The sequence below is a fragment of the Coregonus clupeaformis genome, chromosome 38 (genome assembly GCF_020615455.1).
Source record: "Coregonus clupeaformis isolate EN_2021a chromosome 38, ASM2061545v1, whole genome shotgun sequence".
Taxonomy (NCBI): Eukaryota; Metazoa; Chordata; class Actinopteri; order Salmoniformes; family Salmonidae; genus Coregonus; species Coregonus clupeaformis.
Window position 1 is genome coordinate 6,007,476 of NC_059229.1, and position 22,011 is coordinate 6,029,486.

Genomic DNA, 22,011 nt, shown 5'->3' on the forward strand with positions numbered 1-22,011 from the left:
CAGATCATCAGCAAACAGTAGACATTTGACTTCAGATTCTAGTAGGGTGAGGCCGGGTGCTGCAGACTGTTCTAGTGCCCTCGCCAATTCGTTGATATATATGTTGAAGAGGGTGGGACTTAAACTGCATCCCTGTCTCACCCCACGGCCCTGTGGAAAGAAATGTGTGTGTTTTTTTGCCAATTTTAAGCGCACACTTGTTGTTTGTGTACATGGATTTTATAATGTCGTATGTTTTTCCCCCAACCCCACTTTCCATCAATTTGTATAGCAGACCCTCATGCCAAGTTGAGTCAAAAGTTTTTTTGAATCAACAAAGCATGAGAAGACTTTGCCTTTGTTTTGGTTTGTTTGTTTGTCAATTAGGGTGTGCAGGGTGAATACGTGGTCTGTCGTACGGTAATTTGGTAAAAAGCCAATTTGACATTTGCTCAGTACATTGTTTTCACTGAGGAAATGAACCAGTCTGCTGTTAATGATAATGCAGAGGATTTTCCCAAGGTTGCTGTTGACGCATATCCCACGGTAGTTATTGGGGTCAAATTTGTCTCCACTTTTGTGGATTGGGGTGATCAATCCTTGGTTCCAAATATTGGGGAAGATGCCAGAGCTAAGGATGATGTTAAAGAGTTTAAGTATAGCTAATTGAAATTTGTGGTCTGCATATTTTATCATTTCATTGAGGATACCATCAACACCACAGGTCTTTTTGGGTTGGAGGGTTTGTATTTTGTCCTGTAGTTCATTCAATGTAATTGGAGAATCCAGTGGGTTCTGGTAGTCTTTAATAGTTGATTCTAAGATTTGCATTTGATCATGTATATTTTTTTGCTGTTTGTTCTCTGTTATAGGGCCAAAAAGATTGGAGAAGTGGTTTACCCATACATCTCCGTTTTGGATAGCTCTTCGTGTTGTTGTTTGTTTAGTGTTTTCCAATTTTCCCAGAAGTGGTTAGAGTCTATGGATTCTTCAATTACATTGAGCTGATTTCTGACATGCTGTTCCTTCTTTTTCCGTAGTGTATTTCTGTATTGTTTTAGTGATTCACCATAGTGAAGGCGTAGGCTCAGGTTTTCTGGGTCTCTATGTTTTTGGTTGGATAGGTTTCTCAATTTCTTTCTTAGGTTTTTGCATTCTTCATTAAACCATTTATCACTGTTATTACTTTTCTTTGGTTTTCTGTTAGAGATTTTTAGATTTGATAGGGAAGCTGAGAGGTCAAATATACTGTTTTTGTTTTCTACTGCCAAGTTTACACCTTCACTATTACAGTGGAACGTTTTGTCCAGGAAGTTGTCTAGAATGGATTGAATTTGTTGTTTCCTAATTGTTTTTGGTAGGTTTCAACACTACTTTCCTTCCATCTATAGCATTTCTTAATATTATTCAGTTCCTTTGGCTTTGATGCGTCATGATTGAGTATTGCTCTGTTCAAGTAGACTGTGATTTTGCTGTGGTTTGATAGGGGTGTCAGTGGGCTGACTGTGAACGCTCTGAGAGACTCTGGGTTGAGGTCAGTGATAAAGTAGTCTACAGTACTACTGCCAAGAGATGAGCTATAGGTGTACCTACCATAGGAGTCCCCTCGAAGCCTACCATTGACTATGTACATACCCAGTGTGCGACAGAGCTGCAGGAGTCGTGACCCGTTTTTGTTGGTTATGTTGTCATAGTTGTGCCTAGGGGGGCATATGGGGGAGAGAATGCTGTCACCTCCAGGTAGGTGTTTGTCCCCCTGTGTGCTGAGGGTGTCAGGTTCTTGTCCAGTTCTGGCATTTAGGTCGCCACAGACTAGTACATGTCCCTGGGTCTGGAAATGATTGATTTCCCCCTCCAGGATAGAGAAACTGTCTTCATTAAAGTATGGGGATTCTAGTGGGGGGATATAGGTAACACACAGGAGGACATTTTTCTCAGTTGAGATAATTTCCTTTTGAATTTCTAACCAAATGTAAAATGTTCCTGTTTTGATTAATGTAATAGAGTAGACTCTCTCTCTCTCTGTCTCTCTGTCTGTCTCTCTCTCTCTCTCACTCTCTCTCTGTCTCTCTCTCTCTCTCTCTCTCTCTCTCTCTCTCTCTCTCTCTCTCTCTCTCTCTCTCTCTCTCTCTCTCTCTCTCTCTCTCTCTCTCTCTCTCTCTCTCTCTCTCTCGATATACTGTAGCAGCTTTATCTTTAGCAGCTAGGTTTCTTCCATGTGACACTAATTGTTCTAATTATATTCCAATGGTTTCCTCTGTGTGTGAGAATACAGACTACAGTATAACTGGTTCACATAGACCTCCATGCAAGGCCTCCTCTTCTCATGAACTCATCTAATGCTCCATGAATATGCTGTAACATTCACTGAAAGCCATGAGCTTTTGATTCTACACAGATTTAACATCTGCTTGCAATAAGAAACGTGAAGGTATCATAAATCAAGATCAAAATATATTTTTTTATTGATAGTAGGAGTTACTTTCAAAAATGAATTATATCGCCTATCAGCAGTAGAATTAGAGTCCCCCGAGTGCCGAAATGAGTGGATTACAGAATATTAGTATTGCCATGCTAAGCGCTCCTTATTTATCTAACATATTGCACAGTAGGTGTTGGCCATTAGACGCCTTGGCACAAGACGAATGGTGACCTGTTTGCAACTGTCAACAAGTCCCACAAAATGTCACCAGGGCCTCGATCCTCGCTCACCCCCCATTGGCTGAGCACCACCCGCACGTACCTCATTGGCCAAGACGGGTCTTGTGACACTCCGGGGGCAGTTCTGTGGGGCGAATAGCACACATCGTTCATTAATGATACGGTGGCGGGTATCGTATCTAAAATATCCTAATGGTGTGGTGTAAAATGTTCTATTACCCCCCCCTCTTCAACTAACACACCTGCTGGCCAATCAGATCAGCGACACAGTGGGGGGGACAGGGGGGTGAGGGGGGAGGATTGGGGGGGTGTTGGTGTGACAGATCATTTATACACATCCCATCTGGTGTTATACTCAGACAGGCCAGACCTGGGTTCAAATAATATTTGAAATCATTCCTAATACTTCAGCTGGGCTCGATTGAGCTTGCCTGCCACAATGGAACCAATAGAAGAAGAAAATAAGAAAGGTGGAAACCTAACCTCCAGGCAAGCTAAAGCAAACATTGAACGTATTTGAACCCAGGTCTGGGTCTGGGACAGGCTGTCTATAGTCCCAGATATTAGACATTATTCAAACCACTCTCCTTATAGTGTGTTGTTGGTGTAGCTTAATACGCCACAAATCACTGTCACTGGTGTCATTGGTGTCAGATGGGTAAAAACATGCAGTTAGTGAAGCGCTTAGGTATGCATCAGGACCTCCCAGGAAGACAAGAAGATCTGGATACATGGGATACATGTAGGCTACAGGGCCTACTTTCAAACATTAAGCAACTGGACCCACCACTCGAGACACTTAATTGCCTACGATACAAAATAAAAAACACAAACTGGCTCAGAAATGGCACCTCCCTTGTCCAATGAACACAATGATTATCAACTTGATTACGTGATTTCCAACAAGATTACCAACATGATTACATGATTACCAAGTTGTCAAACACACCTATTGTATGTGGTTCTTCAGAGAGACACAGCACTTGTTATACAGGCCCTCCCCCTCCTCCCCTTCTCCTCCCATCCTCCTCCCTTCCTCCTCCCCCTCTCATTCTCTCTCCATTGACACTGAGCGACAGGCATATTGGTCTGCTGACAGGGCGATGGTCGTGTCATACGGGGTTCTCTGGTTTCACTAGTTTTCAAAGGCAATAGGAATGCTCTACACACGCCTCCGTTCTACCCCTCCCTCCATTCCACCCTCCCTTCCACCCACTCTCCCCTCGTGATCAGGCTCCATATGTGAATTTTCAATATCGCTTACACACAATCAGGTGTTTGTGGGTCTCTCTCTCTCTCTCTCCGGAGCTGGGCCGGAGTCGGTTTTTCCCTACCCTCAGTGTCCATTGGACAGCGGGAATGTTTCTGTTGCCACCTGGCTTTCCCCATTTAATTCCCATCCTTCATACCAACTTCTTTGGGAGAAATCCCATGTTGGTTCCCATTTGTGTTGAACCAGGTGTCAAAAAGTGACTGAAGCCAGAACAGGGTAGACTGAGAGAACATGGGATGATGATACTTACTCTCTCTCTCTCTCTCTCTCTTTCACACACTCTCTCTCTCTCACGTGCTCTTTCTCTCTCTCTCACACACTCTCTCAATTCAATTCAATTCAAGGGGATTTATTGGCATGGGAAACATATGTTTACATACAGTGGGGAAAAAAAGTATTTAGTCAGCCACCAATTGTGCAAGTTCTCCCACTTAAAAAGATGAGAGAGGCCTGTAATTTTCATCATAGGTACACATCAGCTATGACAGACAAATTGAGAAAAAAAAATCCAGAAAATCACATTGTAGGATTTTTTATGAATTTATTTGCAAATTATGGTGGAAAATAAGTATTTGGTCACCTACAAACAAGCAAGATTTCTGGCTTTCTTTAAGAGGCTCCTCTGTCCTCCACTCGTTACCTGTATTAATGGCACCTGTTTGTACTTGTTATCAGTATAAAAGACACCTGTCCACAACCTCAAACAGTCACACTCCAAACTCCACTATGGCCAAGACCAAAGAGCTGTCAAAGGACACCAGAAACAAAATTGTAGACCTGCACCAGGCTGGGAAGACTGAATCTGCAATAGGTAAGCAGCTTGGTTTGAAGAAATCAACTTTGGGAGCAATTATTAGGAAATGGAAGACATACAAGACCACTGATAATCTCCCTCGATCTGGGGCTCCATGCAAGATCTCACCCCGTGGGGTCAAAATGATCACAAGAACGGTGAGCAAAAATCCCAGAACCACACGGGGGGACCTAGTGAATGACCTGCCGGGAGCTGGGACCAAAGTAACAAAGCCTACCATCAGTAACACACTACGCCGCCAGGGACTCAAATCCTGCAGTGCCAGACATGTCCCCCTGCTTAAGCCAGTACATGTCCAAGCCCGTCTGAAGTTTGCTAGAGTGCATTTGGATGATCCAGAAGAGGATTGGGAGAATGTCATATGGTCAGATGAAACCAAAATAGAACTTTTTGGTAAAAACTCAACTCGTCGTGTTTGGAGGACAAAGAATGCTGAGTTTCATCCAAAGAACACCATACCTACTGTGAAGCATGGGGGTGGAAACATCATGCTTTGGGGCTGTTTTTCTGCAAAGGGACCAGGACGACTGATCCGTGTAAAGGAAAGAATGGATGGGGCCATGTATCGTGAGATTTTGAGTGAAAACCTCCTTCCATCAGCAAGGGCATTGAAGATGAAACGTGGCTGGGTCTTTCAGCATGACAATGATCCCAAACACACCGCCCGGGCAACGAAGAAGTGGCTTCGTAAGAAGCATTTCAAGGTCCTGGAGTGGCCTAGCCAGTCTCCAGATCTCAACCCCATAGAAAATCTTTGGAGGGATTTGAAAGTCTGTGTTGCCCAGCGACAGCCCCAAAACATCACTGCTCTAGAGGAGATCTGCATGGAGGAATGGGCCAAAATACCAGCAACAGTGTGTGAAAATACCAGCAACAGACTTACAGAAAACGTTTGACCTGTGTCATTGCCAACAAAGGGTATATAACAAAGTATTGAGAAACTTTTGTTATTGACCAAATACTTATTTTCCACCATAATTTGCAAATAAATTCATTAAAAATCCTACAATGTGATTTTCTGGATTTTTTTTCCTCATTTTGTCTGTCATAGTTGACGTGTACCCATGATGAAAATTACAGGCCTCTCTCATCTTTTTAAGTGTGAGAACTTGCACAATTGGTGGCTGACTAAATACTTTTTTCCCCCACTGTAAATGATAAAAAGTTAACAGTTCCAAAAGAATAATGACATTTCAAATGTCATATTATGTATATATACAGTGTTGTAACGATGTGCAAATAGTTAAAGTACAAATGGAAAAATAAATGAACATAAATATGGGTTGTATTTACAATGGTGTTTGTTCTTCACTGGTTGCCCTTTTCTTGTGGCAACAGGTCACAAATATTGCTGCTGTGATGGCACACTGTGCTATTTCACCAAATAGATCCTATCCTCACATGGCCTCTCCTATCATTGCTACGCAGACGACACACAACAAATCTTCTCCTTTCCCCCTTCTGATAACCAGGTGGCGAATCGCATCTCTGCATGTCTGGCAGACATATCAGTATGGATGACGGATCACCACCTCAAGCTGAACCTTGGCAAGACGGAGCTGCTCTTCCTCCCGGGGAAGGACTGCCCATTCCATGATCTCGCCATCACGGTTGACAACTCCGTTGTGTCCTCCTCCCAGAGTGCGAAGAGCCTTGGCGTGACCCTGGACAACACCCTGTCGTTCTCCGCTAACATCAAGGCGGTGACCCGATCCTGTAGGTTCATGCTCTACAACATTCGGAGAGTACGACCCTGCCTTACACAGGAAGCGGCACAGGTCCTAATCCAGGCACTTGTCATCTCCCGTCTGGATTACTGCAACTCGCTGTTGGCTGGGCTCCCTGCCTGTGCCATTAAACCCCTACAACTCATCCAGAATGCCGCAGCCCGTCTGGTGTTCAACCTTCCCAAGTTCTCTCACGTCACCCCGCTCCTCCGCAAACTCCACTGGCTTCCAGTTGAAGCTCGCATCTGCTACAAGACCATGGTGCTTGCCTACGGAGCTGTGAGGGGAACGGCACCTCCGTACCTTCAGGCTCTGATCAGTCCCTACACCCAAACGAGGGCATTGCGTTCATCCACCTCTAGCCTGCTGGCTCCCCTACATCTGCTGAAGCACAGTTCCCGCTCAGCCCAGTCAAAACTGTTCGCTGCTCTGGCACCCCAATGGTGGAACAAGCTCCCTCACGACGCCAGGACAGCGGAGTCATGACCTTTATGACATTGAAATGTAACTGAAACCGAGAGACTTCTAAGGGTAATTAAACTTAACATGTTATATATGTCCTAAGGGCTTTATGAACTGTAGAAAATATGCTATCTAAACAATTGAGTTACACCAACACCCTACAAATGTTACCTATAACCCTAATGTTAGCTATAACCCTAATGTTAGCTATAACCCTAATGTTACCTATAACCCTAATGTTAGCTATAACCCTAATGTTACCTATAACCCTAATGTTACCTATAACCCTAATGTTAGCTATAACCTTAATGTTACCTATAACCCTAATGTTACCTATAACCCTAATGTTACCTATAACCCTAATGTTAGCTATAACCCTAATGTTACCTATAACTGTTAAAGTGTGAATTACAACCCTTTTAGCTCGTTAAACCTGATCAGATATCAGGTATATGTCCTTAGAGACTTTCTCAACGTACATTTTCAGTCACGTTGTATGTAAGTTAAGATTTTATCTACACATTAGACTCTCTGTCTCTGTAGAATGTTGTTTCAGGGTAGAACCGTAAACTGTTTAGCACTTGGGTTCTACACTTACAGGTGTAGTACTGATAAGTAACACCAGCACACTGCTATAATGTTGTTTAAAATGTTTATTCTATTCTACTGAGACATTTACTTTATGTTCGTATTCTTATCTTTTATTATTTGTTATTGTTGTTGCATTGTCGAGAAGGAACCTGTCAGTAAGCATTTCGTTGGATGATTTATACCAGGTGTATACTGTACATACAACTAATACAACTTGAGACTTGAATCTTCAGGGTAGAACTGTAACGTGAATCTTCAGGGTAGAACTGTAACTTGAATCTTCAGGGTAGAACTGTAACTTGAATCTTCAGGGTAGAACTGTAACTTGAATCTTCAGAGTAGAACTGTAACTTGAATCTTCAGGGTAGAACTGTAACTTGAATCTTCAGGGTAGAACTGTAACTTGAATCTTCAGGGTAGAACTGTAACTTGAATCTTCAGGGTAGAACTGTAACTTGAATCTTCAGAGTAGAACTGTAACTTGAATCTTCAGGGTAGAACTGTAACTTGAATCTTCAGGGTAGAACTGTAACTTGAATCTTCAGGGTAGAACTGTAACTTGAATCTTCAGGGTAGAACTGTAACTTGAATCTTCAGAGTAGAACTGTAACTTGAATCTTCAGGGTAGAACTGTAACTTGAATCTTCAGGGTAGAACTGTAACTTGAATCTTCAGGGTAGAACTGTAACTTGAATCTTCAGAGTAGAACTGTAACTTGAATCTTCAGGGTAGAACTGTAACTTGAATCTTCAGGGTAGAACTGTAACTTGAATCTTCAGGGTAGAACTGTAACTTGAATCTTCAGGGTAGAACTGTAACTTGAATCTTCAGGGTAGAACTGTAATGTGAATTTTCAGGGTAGAACTGTAACTTGAATCTTCAGGGTAGAACTGTAACTTGAATCTTCAGGGTAGAACTGTAATGTGAATTTTCAGAGTAGAACTGTAACTTGAATCTTCACGGTAGAACTGTAACTTGAATCTTCAGGGTATAACTGTAAACCTTTTAGCACTTTGGGTTCTACACTTAGATGTGAACTGTTGTTACAGCCGTTAACCTTGTAGTTTGACAATCACACGCTGCCCTGTTGGGTTCTGGTCAAATACCAGTATTTTGTCACCCTTCTCTCTCTGCCTTCATCTTTCCTCCAAACATAACGTGTCATGTATTAAAAGAGAAGAAAGTAATGTAATTGAACTGAAACATGGTGAAATATGAACAACATAATCAAAGGACAGGAAGGAAGTAAGGACTATATTTCAACATGTCTGTCTGCTTTGTTGAGGTAGCCTAATCTGAGGTAGCCTAATCTGTCAAAACAACTATTTTAAGGGGTCAACACTGCTTTTCGACCCTTACAATTCCACAAGAAGGTACATTTAAGGGCTAGCGCATCTCACAGCTAGCATTTAATGGGTTGGGGCATTCCAGAACCTTTAGAGGAGGAAGGAACCCCACCACATGTCAAAACACATAACACCATCACTGAAAAGCATCCTAGATCTTAACAGCACTGCTTCATACAGTTATGAGGTTGCTTGACATCATATTTGAGTTTCCTTGTCATCATATTTATAGTTTAAACATTCAATAAAGCTATGCCTGAACCACATGGCGTTTTATCTACTATATAAATCAAATAAATCAAATAAATCAAATAAATCAAATTTTATTGGTCACATGCGCCGAATACAACAGGTGCAGACATTACAGTGAAATGCTTACTTACAGCCCTTAACCAACAGTGCATTTATTTTAAACAAAAAAGTAAGAATAAAACAACAACAAAAAAGTGTTGAGAAAAAAAGAGCAGAAGTAAAAATAAAGTGACAGTAGGGAGGCTATATATACAATAGAATAAAGTGACAGTAGGGAGGCTATATATACAGGGGGGTACCGTTGCATAGTCAATGTGCGGGGGCACCGGCTAGTTGAGGTAGTTGAGGTAATATGTACATGTGGGTAGAGTTAAAGTGACTATGCATAAATACTTAACAGAGTAGCAGCAGCGTAAAAAGTATGGGGTGGGGGGGCAGTGCAAATAGTCCGGGTAGCCATGATTAGCTGTTCAGGAGTCTTATGGCTTGGGGGTAGAAGCTGTTGAGAAGTCTTTTGGACCTAGACTTGGCACTCCGGTACCGCTTGCCATGCGGTAGCAGAGAGAACAGTCTATGACTAGGGTGACTGGAGTCTTTGACAATTTTGAGGGCCTTCCTCTGACACCGCCTGGTATAGAGGTCCTGGATGGCAGGGAGCTTTGCCCCTGTGATGTACTGGGCCGTACGCACTACCCTCTGTAGTGCCTTGCGGTCAGAGGCCAAGCAGTTGCCATACCAGGCGGTGATGCAACCAGTCAGGATGCTCTCGATGGTGCAGCTGTAGAATTTTTTTGAGGATCTGAGGACCCATGCCAAATCTTTTTAGTCTCCTGAGGGGGAATAGGCTTTGTCGTGCCCTCTTCACGACTGTCTTGGTGTGTTTGGACCATGATAGTTCGTTGGTGATGTGGACACCAAGGAACTTGAAGCTCTCAACCTGTTCCACTACAGCCCCGTCGATGAGAATGGGGGCGTGCTCAGTCCTCTTTTTTTTCCTGTAGTCCACAATCATCTCCTTTGTCTTGGTCACGTTGAGGGAGAGGTTGTTGTCCTGGCACCACACGGCCAGATCTCTGACCTCCTCCCTATAGGCTGTCTCATCGTTGTCGGTGATCAGGCCTACCACTGTTGTGTCGTCGGCAAACTTAATGATGGTGTTGGAGTCGTGCCTGGCCATGCAGTCATGGGTGAACAGAGAGTACAGGAGGGGGACTGAGCACGCACCCCTGAGGGGGCCCCCGTGTTGAGGATCAGTGTGGCAGATGTGTTGTTACCTACCCTTACCACCTGGGGGCGGCCCGTCAGGAAGTCCAGGATCCAGTTGCAGAGGGAGGTGTTTAGTCCCAGGATCCTTAGCTTAGTGATGAGCTTTGAGGGCACTATGGTGTTGAATGCTGAGCTGTAGTCAATGAATAGCATTCTCACGTAGGTGTTCCTCTTGTCCAGGTGGGAAAGGGCAGTGTGGAGTGCGATAGAGATTGCATCATCTGTGGATCTGTTGGGGCGGTATGCAAATTGGAGTGGGTCTAGGGTTTCTGGGATTATGCTGTTGATGTGAGCCATGACCAGTCTTTCAAAGCACTTCATGGCTACAGACGTCAGTGCCACGGGTCGGTAGTCATTTAGGCAGGTTATCTTAGAGTTCTTGGGCACGGGGACTATGGTGGTCTGCTTGAAACATGTTGGTATTACAGACTCAGTCAGGGACATGTTGAAAATGTCAGTGAAGACACTTGCCAGTTGGTCAGCACATGCTCGGAGTACACGTCCTGGTAATCCGTCTGGCCCTGCGGCCTTGTGAATGTTGACCTGCTTAAAAGTCTTACTCACATCGGCTACGGAGAGCGTGATCACATAGTCGTCCGGAACAGCTGGTGCTCTCATGCATGCTTCAGTGTTGCTTGCCTCGAAGCGAGCATAGAAGTGGTTTAGCTCGTCTGGTAGGCTTGTGTCACTGGGCAGCTCGCGGCTGTGCTTCCCTTTGTAGTCTGTAATAGTTTTCAAGCCCTGCCACATCTGACGAGCGTCAGAGCCAGTGTAGTATGATTCAATCTTAGACCTGTATTGACTCTTTGCCTGTTTGATGGTTCGTCGGAGGTCATAGCGGGATTTCTTATAAGCGTCCGGGTTAGAGTCCCGTTCCTTGAAAGCGGCAGCTCTACCCTTTAGCTCAGTGCGGATGTTTCCTGTAATCCATGGCTTCTGGTTGGGGTATGTACGTACGGTCACTGTGGGGACGACATCATCGATGAACTTATTGATGAAGCCAGTGACTGATGTGGTGTACTCCTCAATGCTGTCTGAAGAATCCCGGAACATGTTCCAGTCTGTGCTAGCAAAACAAGGCATGAGAGTAGTTTATAGAAGCCATACTTGCGCACACACATGCACGCCCACACACACACCACAGACTGATATCAAATAATGACAATAATGACATAACGTTAATCTAGAATCTAGAGACGTAAATCTAGAATCTAGAGACGTAAATCTAGAATCTAGAGACGTTAATCTAGAATCTAGAGACGTTAATCTAGAATCTAGAGACGTTAATCTAGAATCTAGAGACGTAAATCTAGAATCTAGAGACGTACATCTAGACATCTATTGACGTCAGGACTGAGTCATGTTTCACTTGAGTGTAATTTATCTGGTGGATTATTAATAATTAACCAGGTCATTATGACTCCATCTTTAGCCCCCCATCGAGTCTAAACATCCACCACCCTCCTCAGTAATCTTCTACACGGCCAAGAAGCCTGAACCCAGTGTCGCTGCCAGCAGGGGTTGCTATAGATAGCAGGACACCTGTGGAGAGGATGGGGGCACCATGGCTCTGACCGTGATAGAATTGAATCCTTAATTCTATAATCTTCAAAACACTCCCTCTTTTTTTACATAATCTACTAAGAACACAACTTTGAAACACTAAAATACTGTAACATTGACTCAAAAGTGTTATGGCTACATTGTCAAGTGTGGGTTATCGGGTTTCAGCCGCCTCCCCTTTGGCTTCTCTAACGCGGCTGTTTTTGAAAATAGAACGTGGTATTAACAGGGGGTTAACACTAGACAATAACACACAGTTATGATAAGTAATAGCGTGTGCCAGATGACCGCGGGGCCAGGCTATATTCTGCTGTGGGCTCGATCCACTGTGAGAAACACTACCCCCACCAATGGAAGCTCTCAGGGGGTAGGCCCATCTAAAGGAGGTAGTCTAAACACAGTAAGGACATCTAAGATGATGTAACTAGATTAGAATGGGCTGCTATTAATATTTGTATATAGAGGGGGACTGCATTTACATAAACATTATATGATATTATGCACATTATTTCGACCAGCTTCCTGAAGTCAGCTATGGCTGTTTGTTCCAGCTATAGACATATATGTTCACTATACAGTCCAAACTGTTGCCACAAATGGGAATTTGACCCATTTGAGCAGACCAATCAAAGAAGTGTAGAAGAAAGAAGTGTGTAGGACTTTACCTTGGCTGCACCCCACATCCAGTCCTGCAGTTCACATTCATCAATGAGCAACTGGTTGAAGTATTAGCGTGCTAGCATTAGCCTGCTGCCATTGTGACACATGTGAGGGTTTATATTTGATTTCCTGTGGGGTGAGCACATGTGTTGCACACTCCCTTTACCCGTCCCTCAGCTGTTCACACGCACACAGACGCATGCACAAACACACAAACACACACACACACACACACACACACAGAGAGCATGGCTCTGGACTTCATACAGGGGGTTTATCCTCTTTAAAACAGGCTATCCCGCTAGGCTAACCCATGCTAGGAGGACCCCCGCTGGGTACACCTGGGGAGCAACATGCATACAGTACATTCTCTACATTAAAACAAAGCTACATGCATACAGTACATTCTCTACATTAAAACACAGCAACATGCATACAGTACATTCTCTACATTAAAACACAGCAACATGCATACAGTACATTCTCTACATTAAAACACAGCAACATGCATAGAGTACATTCTCTACATTAAAACACAGCAACATGCATACAGTACATTCTCTACATCAAAACACAGCAACATGCATACAGTACATTCTCTACATCAAAACACCACAACATGCATACAGTACATTCTCTACATCAAAACACCACAACATGCATACAGTACATTCTCTACATCAAAACACAGCAACATGCATACAGTACATTCTCTACATCAAAACACCACAACATGCATACAGTACATTCTCTACATCAAAACACAGCAACATGCATACAGTACATTCTCTACATCAAAACACAGCAACATGCATACAGTACATTCTCTACATTAAAACACAGCTACATGCATACAGTACATTCTCTACATCAAAACACAGCAACATGCATACAGCACATTCTCTACATTAAAACACAGCAACATGCATAAAGTACATTCTCTACATCAAAACACAGCAACATGCATACAGTACATTCTCTACATCAAAACACAGCAACATGCATACAGTACATTCTCTACATTAAAACACACAGGGGATGTCCTCAGCATTTCACACACGTGGTTGGGTGCCGACCTGGGTTCAAATACTATTTTCAAATCCTTTCAAATACTTTGTCTGTGCTTGTCTGTGCCTACGCAAGCCTGACGAACTCTGATATAAACCATGGATTAATGGATTGTCCACACACACAAACACACACACGACTGAGCTGGTCATATGACTTTTTCAATCATAATTTAGATGTCTAAGTTCATAAGGTTTATAAAGTGCAACAAGTGTTGATGTTAAGGGATGATGGAAAGATTTGAGGCTGGCACACACACTCACTAACGTGTGTGACACACTTACCCACACACACACACACAAAGTACTGCATGCCCACACACACGCGCGCGCACACTCTCACTGACGCACACGTACACTCTGAATGTAAAACTCTTATATAAAGAGTCCACGTGTTTTCTGAAATGTTACCCATGGTGCACTGCGTCTTTTTTACAGTCAAATAAAGGCTATATCTGATTTTATATAAAGTTCACAGCCTGTCCCACATTCACCATGACTATTCTTTGTGTGATCTACATGAACAGCTCTTTTAATTTTAGATACTGTTTAATACTGACTGAGACGTTTACGTGTTGCCAGATTGGCCTTCTAAATTCCTGTACAAGACAAAGATTTTCCAGTAAATGGGCCCATTAGGGCGACATATGATCTAATACCTTAAATGAGTACTTTAAAGGAGCTAGGCTATTTAGTGCTATTTCTACCTGCAAATAGCACTAAATGTCAATGATATATCTGTAGTAGTAAAGGAATAGAAATCCACAAGAGGAGCCTTCAACAACAAAGGCTTGAAAATGTGATGATCTGTGGAAATGAATACAGTATATCTCTCTGATTCCCATCTCTGTGTGTGAAAAGCTCTAGGCCAAGGGACAATCTTTCATTGAGCGCTTATCTCATAAAGTCTTCTAAACTCTCGTCTGTCAACCTTGACTTATCAAACAGACGTTTAAACCCTTTCAGAATCCTCTCATTCTCAACGAAGTTCCAGATGCTTAGTATTGTTAAGTCTACACACTCCAAACCTCTACTCTGATTTTGTTTCACCATGGCGTTATTATTCAGCCCTGTTCATAAAATGCTTTCGATAAAATGCTCTGGATTTCCTAGACTGGTCGCAGATCTTTTTGTGGTGTCTTGCCAACTCCTATGATCATTGGCAACAGCACAAACAGTTTTGGGACCAGGCTATGCATTTCCTTGAAGCCGTAAGAAAAAACCTCCCCCATATCCAATAAAATCCCTCTTAATCTCTGATGTCTACAGACGTAGGATCTTAATTTGAGACAGTTTGCTACAGCAGGGAAATAATCCTGCAACAACAGGAAATGTGAATTATTATGTGGATTATAATTAATGGACATTTTTTGTTGATACATTTTTCGTAAGGTGAAAATCAAGTCTGAAATTTCAAAGTGGAAATTACAAACTTTAGAAGCCGTTTTAAAACTCAAATACCCTAGTTTGCATTTCCTGCTGTGCAGGAGAATTCTTAGCAACAGAAGAGCGATCAAATTAAGATCCTACATCTGTACCTTGTAGGGTAGCTCTGGTATCAAGGGGTCATAAACAGTATCTATAGCAGAATATATTATTCAATGGTGAAATTAAAGGTTATGTTTCATCTATCTGGCTGTTTTAAGGCTCTTTCAGTTGTATAGTACAGTTTTGATAGAGAAACTGAGTAAGGCATCAATAATTGGGCACAAGCACCTGTAAGAGAGATCCCTGTTAGATTGGGATCACCAGCTTTAATTCTTCTGAACATGGATATTTTGTTACTTTGCAATGTTTCTATGACATCACATACTTTGTACTTCCCCAATCAAATCATAAAGTTTTCTACCTGAGGTTACAATGATTCCTGAGAAGCAGAGATTTTGTTTACAGAATCACGCACACTTGCTAGATTTGTGAGAGGGTTTCATTTGAACAAAAGAGAGAAGCTAACTATCAACCAAAATATCTGGGTACCTTTTCAATATCAGTTTATTATTTCCCTTGTCTCTAAACATAACTTTGTGAAACAACACAGTACTGAGTCAGACAGGTGTCAAAGACCTCAGCAATCTCAACCTCACAGCCTGGCACCTTCTACTAATTCCACTGGGTTACACTATGCAAACTTTAGAAAGGTTGACCTGGGTAAGCCCACCTTTCCAATGTCAACATATTTTCACTTGACATTACTTTTCTAAATCATGGTGACCAAAAACCTGTTGAAACAACATCAATCTGTAAATAATTTATGACTATGTGGTATTAGTCAGGAGTTAGGAGCACTGATGCACGGTCAAAATGCTCCAGAAACCCCAACAACAGTCTGCCACCTAACCTTCTAGCTTTCCAATATCAGTATATTTATCCTTGATAAAGGTTTCCTAATGCCCGGTGCCCACAACCCTGTTCAAACACAACCTGCTCTAAACACATCTTTGTGAAACCACATGGTAGTGAGTCAGGTCAAGAGCACTAACTGAAGCATCATGGTCAAGGAGCTCCATGCTGCCTTCTTAGTGCCACGGACCTGTCCGCCATTTAACATAAAGATTAGCCCAGTTGCTGCCACGTGTCAACACAGCAATGAACACATGCTCAGTGTCCAGGTTTAGACTGGGGGAGGAGAGGAGGTGGGGGATGAGGAGGAGGGGGAAGAGGAGGAGGTGTTGCTCCAAATATACAACTTTTGTAGCAAGGGAGGAATGAAATGATCCTGGTCCAGATCTGTTTGTGCTATCTGCCATAGGAATGGGCAAGACTGCACAAACAGATCTGGGACAATGATAGAATAAAATCACCTATCTACAAATAGGCCTTAGTCGGTGGTCTGTGTGTGTTGCAGCTGTGGCCTACTGTGGTTGGGTAGAGCAGATAAGATCTGTCCCCTGGCACCAAGGCAGTTAGCGCGTCGTGCTAATGTCGCAAACATCCTTCTAATGGTATTTTCTAAATCCATTTTATAAGAAGCGACAGGCACGTGGAGTATTGTTTTCATATCGCTCCCCTTACTGCCATGACTCGGCGTGACTGGGTAAACTATTTACTTTCACAGAGACACGATTAGGACAAACACCTGTCTTTCCCTGAATAAACAAATAAAAAGTGGGGTAATGCTATTTAAACTTGGTGTCCCCGTAAAGCAAACTGAGTGATTTCAAAGCAGTCCCTCTACTGTTCGCCTACTATCCCAGAGCTGTTAATATAGCCACTAATCAATCATCTAGTCCCTAATTAATGTCAAAGCTGACATTATTATTGCCTGGCAGGTGGTACTATGCAGTGTCGGACCTGGGAAAACACATTAGAGAGCTTTGGTTAACGTCCCCCTATCTGTCTGGTCAGTGTGACAGAACTACTGACACCTTCTTCCTCATCAACTGCAGCACTTTACTTCACTTTATAGCACTTTACTGCAGCAATTAACCTTTATGGTCCTTATGGGGTTTATCATTATTGTATTATTTTGTTCAAATACTTGTGTAGTAACAATGTAATTACTATGGTAACAATGTTGTAATAACATGTTGTTGCTTTGTAATTGCATATTAATGTAGTTGAGAGCTTTTTGTTATTACACAAGCAAAGGAACATGAATGTCATAACTTCAACCATTTGTCTTTCTGAGATCCACAGAGGTATCACCAGCATCAATGGTGAGCTATTGTTCTCTACTGTTAGGCCTACTGCTGCTAGGTAGCTCTCTCTCTGCTCTCCCCCTCCCCTCTGTCTGTCCTTGATTGCAGGAGTGAAGTCTGGTGTGCGGGAGTCAGGGTTCCAGCTGCAGCTCATTCACCATAATCACCTCAGCCTTTAAGACCCGGTCAAACTTTCCACTCATCGTCAGATCATAGTCAAGACGACCATGTTAGTCTCGCTGCCGACTCAACCTGGTTATTTTTGCTCTTTGTGTTTTTGGTCTGTTCTATTTACTTTTTCTCCTGTGCCACAGATATTTGGAACCTGACTCCTGCCTCCGCTTCACTCCTGCCACCACCATCCTGCTCTCCATTACCGGACCTCTCTTTTGGACTCACCACGGACACTAGGACATTACGGTACCACACCTGCCCTGATCTGGATCTGTTACCCTCCCTGTACCTGGACTTGCTCTTCCCATATATTTGGAAACCTGGACTTTGAACATTGTAAATAAACCTGTTAAAACTTCTCTGGCTTGGTGTACTTGTCTGCATTTGGGTTCTTATCCAGTTAAATCATAACAGTATGATCTGACCAACATGAACCCAGCAGACAGTAGCTCGGATACCACCCCAGAGTGCACTCAAATTTGGACTGCCATAGCCAATCAGGGCATTTTACTTGGCCAACATGATACCCTGTTTAAAACGATTGCTGAGGACAGTCAGGTGCTGCTTAATCAGGTTCAATTACTCTCCAATCAAGTATCTGCCCTTACTACCCCTTCAGCCCAGATCAGAGAGCCTTTTGTTCCTGCTCCAGAGCGCTATGACGGGAACATGGGAACCTGTGGTTGATTTTTTGACTCAATGCTCGTTAGTGTTTGAACAACAGCCCCTCACCTACGCCTCAGAAAGAGCCCGTATTGCCTACCTTATCAACTCTACTAGCGGTTCCGCTCGTGCCTGGGGATCCGCGGTCTGGGAGAGTCAGTCGGACATTTGCAACGCTTACGTTGCCTTCACCACGGAGATGAGGAAGGTTTTTGACCACCCCGTACGAGGCAAGGAGGCTGCGAAACGGCTGTTTTCTCTTCGGCAGGGGGCTCGTAGTGTGGCGGAGATGGCAGTGGAGTTTCGGACTTTAGCAGCAGTGAGTGGTTGGAATGACGAGGCATTACAAGGAGTGTTCATCAATGCTTTGTCTGAGACCTTAAAAGATGAATTGGTGTCATATGATGAATCGCCTACGCTGGATAATCTTATTTCACTCACTATCAGGTTGGATAATCGGATTCGGGAGCGCCGCCGGGAGAGGAGTGTTAGTTCCAAGCAACCTGTCTGTCATCAACAAACTCCTCCCTGCATCGTCCCTACGGAGAGAGCCGTGTCTTCCCGAGTCGATACGAGGAGGACTGAACCCGAAGCCATGGAGGTGGGTCGTGCACGGTTGTCCTCAGAGGAGCGTGCACGTCGTATTCAGGCTCGGGTCTGCCTGTATTGTGGAGAAGCTGGTCATTTCGTTCCTTCCTGCCCAGTTCGTCCGGGAAAAGGGCCGGCTCATCATTTATGGGAGAAGTTTTGGTGAGCCGAGCAGCGGATTCTTCCTCTTCTCCCCGCATTCTGCTCCAGGCATCCCTCCAGTGGCAGTCCCAGAATTTCTCTGTTAGTGCGCTGATTGACTCTGGTGCCGACGAAAGCTTTTTGGATAGAGAGTGGGCTCAACAAATGGATTTGGAGACTGTTCCTATGGACTGTCCGCTGCAGGCTAAGGGTCTAAATGGACAATTGTTGACCCGCATTACCCATCAGACTGTTCCTGTTTGTCTTAGAGTGTCGGGAAATCATCAGGAGAACATTCAATTCCATATTATCGACTGCCCACAGACTCCCCTGGTCCTTGGTATCCCCTGGCTCATAAAACACAATCCACACATTGATTGGGTGACAGGTAGCATTGTTTCATGGAGCACTTTTTGTCATGTGAATTGTTTGTGTTCTGCTCAGACTCCTGCCAGTACTGTGCCTCAACCTCCACTGGAGTCCATGGATCTTTCCGCTGTTCCTGACGTGTATCATGACCTGGCATCCGTTTTCTGCAAACACAGAGCTACTTCTCTTCCTCCTCACCGGCCTTACGACTGCGCCATTGACCTCCAGCCAGGAGCCCCGCTCCCCAGCAGTCGCCTGTACAATCTCTCCCGGCCGGAGACGGAGGCTATGGAGAACTACATTCGGGACTCCTTGGCGGCAGGTATTATGCGTCCTTCCTCGTCACCTGTAGGAGCGGGATTCTTTTTTGTTGCTAAGAAGGATAAGACCCTCAGACCCTGTATTGATTACCGTGGACTTAACAACATCACCATTAAGAACAAGTATTCTCTGCCTTTGATTAATTCTGCTTTTCCCCTCCTTCATGGTGCTACCATCTTTACGAAACTGGATCTACGAAATGCGTATCACCTGGTGCGCATTCGTAAGGGTGATGAATGGAAGACTGCCTTCAACACACCCTTGGGACATTTTGAGTATCGGGTTATGCCTTTTGGGTTGTCTAATGCCCCTGCTGTTTTTCAGGCACTAGTCAATGATGTCCTTCGGGACATGTTGAATCGGTTTGTTTTTGTCTATCTGGATGATATCTTGATTTTCTCAGAGTCCTCCCAGGAACATGAACTGCATGTGCGCCAGGTGTTGCAAAGGTTGTTGGAGAACAAACTGTTTGTGAAGATGGAGAAATGTGAATTTCATGTGTCTGAGACCTCTTTTTGGGTTACATCATAGCTCAGGGGGAGCTGCGGATGGACCCAGCTAAGATCTCTGCTGTCACGGACTGGCCAGCTCCCTCTACCCGCAAAACAACTTCAACGATTCCTGGGGTTTGCGAACTTCTATAGGAGGTTCATCAAGGACTACAGCCGCATTGCGGCGCCACTCACCGCTCTCACCTCCATCTCACGACCGTTCGCTTGGAATGAAGGGGCCGAATCAGCGTTCGAAGAACTGAAACATCGCTTCGCCTCGGCTCCCATTCTGATGCAGCCGGACCCCCGACCGCCAGTTTGTCGTGGAGGTGGATGCATCCGACACTGGGGTAGGTGCAGTGTTGTCACAACGTTCTCCTGAAGATAACAAACTGCATCCCTGTGCTTTTCTCTCAAGGAAACTTTCTCAGGCAGAGAGGAATTATGATGTTGGAAATCGTGAACTGCTCGCCGTTAAGCTGGCTCTCGAGGAGTGGCGACATTGGTTGGAGGGGGCGGAACAACCCTTCATCGTTTGGACGGATCATAAGAATCTGGCTTACCTCCAGTCAGCGAAGCAGCTCAACCCCCGTCAAGCCAGGTGGGCACTATTTTTTGGGAGATTCAATTTTTCTCTGTCTTACCGTCCTGGGTCACGCAACGTCAAGCCTGACGCCCTGTCTCGTGTTCATTCGGCTGTTGATACTGGTAGGACCCTGAACCCATTTTGCCTCCTACCTGCAGTATTGCAGTCATCACATGTGACATCGAGGGGATTGTTAGACAGGCTCAACATCAGCAAGCTGACCCTGGGAGGGGTCCTCCTAACCGGATGTTTGTCCCTGAGTCTGCTCGCTCCCAGGTACTTCAGTGGGCTCACTCGTCTCCCCTTACCTGTCACCCTGGAGTTTCGCGGACCCTTGACTTTGTGCGACGGAAGTTCTGGTGGGCCACGATGGAGGCGGACACTCGAGCCTTCATTGCTGCTTGTACGGTATGTGCACGAAGTAAAAACTCCACCCAGGCCTGCGCTGGTCATCTACGACCTCTACCTATACCCAGCCGGCCCTGGTCGCATATCGCTATGGATTTTGTCACTGGACTTCCCCCCTCATCTGGTAAGACTGTCATTCTTACGGTGATTGATCGTTTTTCTAAGTTCGCTCATTTTTTGGCCCTACCTAAACTGCCCACTGCCAGAGAGACGGCTGATATTTTGGTTGAACATGTGTTCCGCTCTCATGGTCTACCCACGGATATTGTCTCTGACAGGGGTCCCCAGTTTGTCTCCCAGGTGTGGAAAGCTTTCTGTAAAGCTTTGGGCATTACATCCAGCCTGTCCTCTGGATATCACCCCCAGACCAACGGGCAAGCCGAGAGAGCGAACCAGGAGATGGAGACCGCTCTTCGCTGTGTCACTGGGTCTAACCCTGGGTCATGGAGCTCCATGCTCCCCTGGGTGGAATATGCTCATAACACCTTGACTAACGCTTCCTCTGGTTTGTCTCCTTTTCTGTGTGCTCTGGGTTATCAACCTCCCCTGTTCCCTTCCCAAGAGAGGGAACTTGCGGTACCCTCGGTGCAGTCCCACATGCGCCGCTGCTTCAAGGTCTGGAGGAAGGCCAGGGTAGCTCTGTCCCGAGCTTCGGCGTACATGCAGAGGCAAGCCAACCGTCACCGGTCCCAGGCTCCCGGTTACTCTCCTGGTCAAGAGGTATGGCTGAAGTCACGGGACCTTCCATTGAAGGTGGAGTCTAAGAAGATGGCGCCTCGTTTTATATGACCGTTCAAGATACTGTCTATTGTTAACCCCCTGCGCGGTTAAGCTACAGCTTCCTGCCTCCCTACGGGTTCATTCCACCTTTCATGTTTCCCAGATTAAGCCTGTGTCGGTTAGCCCTTTGTGCCCGCCCTCTCGTCCCCCTCCTCCGCCCAAGATCGTGGGTGGGGGTCCGGTCTACACTG

The 22,011-nt window shown here is 44.6% G+C and overlaps 1 protein-coding gene across 1 annotated transcript in view; it reads right to left on the reverse strand.

Moving 5' to 3' along the window:
- Window positions 1–22,011, reverse strand: part of rbm20 (RNA binding motif protein 20) — an 82,664-nt gene that overhangs the window by 51,209 nt on the left and 9,444 nt on the right. The window contains exon 2 of the mRNA XM_045211679.1: window positions 2,723–2,764. Within this exon, the coding sequence (XP_045067614.1) occupies window positions 2,723–2,764 (42 nt within the window). The remainder of the gene's footprint in view (window positions 1–2,722; window positions 2,765–22,011) is intronic.